This window comes from Neopelma chrysocephalum, unplaced genomic scaffold (genome assembly GCF_003984885.1).
Source record: "Neopelma chrysocephalum unplaced genomic scaffold, ASM398488v2 Primary Assembly neopelma1_363, whole genome shotgun sequence".
In the NCBI taxonomy this organism is placed as follows: Eukaryota; Metazoa; Chordata; class Aves; order Passeriformes; family Pipridae; genus Neopelma; species Neopelma chrysocephalum.
In genome coordinates this window covers 256,901-261,180 of record NW_020898027.1, presented here as the reverse complement: position 1 = coordinate 261,180, position 4,280 = coordinate 256,901, and the positions used below count along the sequence as shown (strand labels likewise).

Sequence of the window (4,280 nt, the reverse complement as noted above, 5' to 3'; positions counted from 1 at the left end):
ACTCATTGGAGTGATTCAAGATAAAACAAATCACTCATTGGAGTGATCCGAGATAAAACAAATCACTCCTTCATGGAGACAAACTTGAGGTGAAGGAAACTCCTTCCTGCAGCTTTTCCCAAGGGTTTGGATCGCCTCAGAGATCCAGAGGAACCTGCCACTGTGTGGAAAAACCTCAGGAAGCAATCCCAATCCCTCGGGGAAAGGCGCAGCTGGAGTTTTCCAGGGAGTTTTGCCTCTTGCTGTTGACAATTTTTGTCCTGGACAGAGTTAAGTGCGAATTATTGCAGCTAAAACCAGACTTTTTAATGAAAAATCCTGAAATAAATGGTCCCTTGTCCTTTTGGGATGAGTTTTTCCCCCAGGATTTGAAGACAAAACAAATCACTCGTTAGAGTGATTCAGGATAAAACGAATCACTGGTTGGAGTGATCCGAGATGAAACAAATCACTCCTTCATGGAGACAAACTTGAGGTGAAGGAAACTCCTTCCTGCAGCTTTTCCCAAGGGTTTGGATCGCCTCAGAGATCCAGAGGAACCTGCCACTGTGTGGAAAAACCCTCAGGAAGCGGAGGAGAACCAAGAACACGTTAGAAGCGCTTTGCCCCCTTGCTGCATACCTGTAATTGAGGTCTGGAGAACACGGAGTGTTTCTGGGCGATTTCTTATAAGGCAGAGGCTCCATACCTGGTCGTTGATTGTTCTAAATTCCCATTGTTTTCTTGGCTTTTCTCCCTTGGTATATGTGTCGTCTGGAATCTGATTTGTAGTTGGTGAGGTAACATACGTGGAGCTCTTAATGGACGCTGAAGGAAAGTCAAGGGTAAGTGTTCTGAGAGAATTTACTTCTGTGGATTTTCTACCTGCCCAAAAACCAAAACAAACAAAAAAAAGAAATAAAAAATAATAGAAGTTTATCCGTGTGGTGGTGGCGTGGAAAAAGGCAGCCAGGGAAGGAAGCGCGGAGGAGAGTGTGGATGTGGAAGTGGCCAGAATTCTGGGAGAGTGCTTTTCCGGGGGTTTGGGAGGAGGTGGGGCCGGGGTTTCGGAGTTCAGGCCGGTTTTCCCCGCGGTCAGTTGGCGTTGGCTGTCGGACTTTTCCCCCCCTGTTTTTTTTTTCCCCCCCCTCCCTTTTTTTCCCCCATCCCCCGGAGCCCAGTTGGTTATTGGCTGGAGAGTGGAATGATTTATTTATCCATGGCTTGGCAAAACTCGAGCGGTTTGGCTGCATTCGGCAGAGCGGGTCGTGTTTAAAAAAAACTCCACTTCCTGGGCCAGCAAAGCCCTCCGATGTCACCCTCTCTCTAGCCCAGAATTCCAGCAGGGATGGAAAAAAAATCCGGGAGAGCAGCGAAGTGGCCTGAAGGATCCGGCTGTAGGGTTTGTGTGTGGAGGCCAGGGAAGAGCAGGTCACGTGGAGGAGTGTGTGGTTATTTTCTTGGAGGAGGAGGAGGAGGAGAATCGGGACTTTAGTTCTGTCTGTTCCAAAGCTCAGAAAAATCCCAGTTTTTTTAACCCTCGGATGGAAATTAGGGACTGGAAGTCTCGGAGGCTTTTTATTCTCACCGGCAGGGCCAAACTCAATGTGATTTGACTTGGAAATAAAGAAATAAATTAGGGGTTTTGGGGGGTGTTTGTTGTGCTTTTGCTGACTTTGTTTCTCTTTTCTTCCCTCCTCTCCTTCCCGGTCCCGACCTCCGGAATCTCCTCCTCAGGGATGCGCGTAAGTTCATTTTTGGGGAGGGAATTTTCTCCTCATGTTCTTATATTTTTTGAATTCTCTCCAATGATGTGTGAGCTTTTCTGCTTCTCCTCAATACCAACCAATCCCCTCTTCCCTAAATTTTGGTCTTTACTTATTAAAGTTTTATATTTTTGAATTGATGTGTGAGGTTTTCTACTTCTCTCGAATACCAACCAATCCCCTCTCCCTAAATTTTAGTCTTTACTTCTTAAACTGAAGTTTTATTCTTTCAGGTTTAATATAAAGTTCTTCTTCTTAATATAAAATTGAACCTTATTATTTATATTTATATATGTTTAATATATATAATATGCCTACACTTTATATATTTTAATATGTGCACAAGTTCATTTTTAAGGAATATATTTTTATATATTTTTGTATGTTATTTATATTATTTGCTATTTATATATTATGTATTTCTAGTTACTTATGTATTTATATATATTTTAAAAATATATAGTATATAATATGTCTACACTTTCTCCATATATTATATGTATCCGTATCTTTTAATATGTGCACAAGTTCATTTTTAAAAATAAATATATTTATATTATTTATATTTATATATATTATATATATAACATGCATCCCTCTATTAATATGTGCACAAGTTCATTTTTAAAAATAAATATATTGTGTACACTTAATATATAATTTGTATTTATATATAAATATATAAATATAAAAAGATATAATATTTATATATAAATATATATAAAAATATATATATATTCCATGCATCCATATATTTCAGTATTTGCACATTATGCTCCATCCACACAAGAAAGTTTCCAAACCAAACTAAAACGGGACAAACAATAAAAACATGGACATTTGAAGAGCTCCTGAATGTCCCGTGCAGGGCTCAGGGTTGGATTTGCTGCTCCGTGGGGGTCCCTTCCCGCTGAGCACATCCCGGGGCTGTGGAATTCCCGGGAAACCCTCCATGCCCTGGTTCTGAGTGTCCGTGTCCCCGCAGGGTGGTGGAGTTCAAGATGGAGGAGAGCATGAAGAAGGCAGCTGAGGTCCTCAACAAGCACAGCCTTGGGGGGAGACCCCTCAAAGTCAAAGAGGTGAGAGCTGCTCCTCTTCTCCGGGACCTGGGGAATTCTGGCTTGGGAATAATTGAACAAAAGTGGGATTTGACAACTCGAATTCAAAAAACTCAGTCAGTCTTTTTATGTTTTACCTGTTGAACCACTGCTGGACTGGAATTTAAAGTTGATTTATCGAGTTTAAAGTTGATTGTTCGAGTTTAAAGTTGATTCATCGAGTTTAAACTTGGTTGATTATCGAATTTAAACTCGGTTGATTATTGAGTTTAAAGCTGATTGAGTTTAAGGTTGATTATTGAGTTTAAACTTGGTTGATTATCGAGTTTAAAGGTGACTGACCATCGAGTTTAAAGCTGGTTGTTCTTTGATTTGAACAATATCCTGTTTCAAATATAAACATGAAGGGGGAGATGAAACTATTTGCATTTCTGCTGGCAAGACAATCTGATTGGTAAAAACAAAAACCACTTCCTCACCTTCAGGTCTGGCTTTTCACTACCTTAGACTGTCCTATGTGGAAAATATTATAATCCATATAATGGAATATTATCTTTCACATAATGGAATATTCTTTGATTTGAACAATATCCTATTTCAAATATAAACGTGAAGGGACAGATGCAAACGTTTGCATTTCTGCTGGCAAATTTGTAAGCGAATGAAAACCACCTCCTAAACCTCAGGCCTGGCTTTTCACTGCCTTAGACTGGGCCTAGTGGGAGACAATCTCTGCTGGTGCCGTGGCACAGGTGGCACAACAATTTGGGATTTGGGAAAAACATCCTTGGGCGAGGATTAAAGAGGCTCTTTAAAGGAGAGAAGAAACAGGAGGTGAGAACAACCTTCTCAGAGCAGAACAATCAGCCCACCATAAAGGGCATTCCAGAGGAATGCTGGGTCATTGCTGGTGGGAATGCTGTTGGATTTTGGGATGCTGAGGGTGTGTTTTCCCGCAGGATCCCGACGGGGAGCACGCCAGGAGGGCCATGCAGAAGGTCATGGCAGCGGCCGGAGGGATGGGAATCGGGCCCGGCCCCGGCGGCCCCGGAATGATCAACATCCCCCCCAGCATCCTGAACAATCCCAACATTCCCAACGAGATCATCCACGCCCTGCAGGCAGGGAGGTTGGGAAGCACCGTCTTCGTGGCCAACGTGAGTGCTGGGGGGAAAATCTGGGAGCATCTTGGAATTCCAGCTCCGGGAAAACCGCGGAGGGGCTTCGTCTGCCTTGGGTGGCTTCAGCCTGGCCTGGTTGTCTTGGGGATTCTTTCTCTGTGCTAAGGAGGTTCTAATATAAAAGAAATTAATTTTTATTATTTAAATTAATAATAATATAAATTAATTGATATTATTTAAATATACATTATATTTAAATTACATGGCAGAGTGTCATTAATCTGGATTTTTGAAGAGAGTAGTAACTTAAATCTGTGTCTTGTGGATTCCCTGTGCTAAGGAAGTGATGAATTAAG

General features: G+C 41.7%; 1 protein-coding gene across 1 annotated transcript in view; it reads left to right on the top strand.

Annotated features, from left to right (window-relative positions):
• HNRNPM (heterogeneous nuclear ribonucleoprotein M) overlaps nt 1–4,280 on the top strand; it is a 22,908-nt gene that overhangs the window by 7,459 nt on the left and 11,169 nt on the right. Inside the window, 4 exon segments of the mRNA XM_027706100.1 lie at nt 772–824; nt 1,717–1,724; nt 2,731–2,824; nt 3,763–3,960. Of these exon segments, the coding sequence (XP_027561901.1) occupies nt 772–824; nt 1,717–1,724; nt 2,731–2,824; nt 3,763–3,960 (353 nt within the window).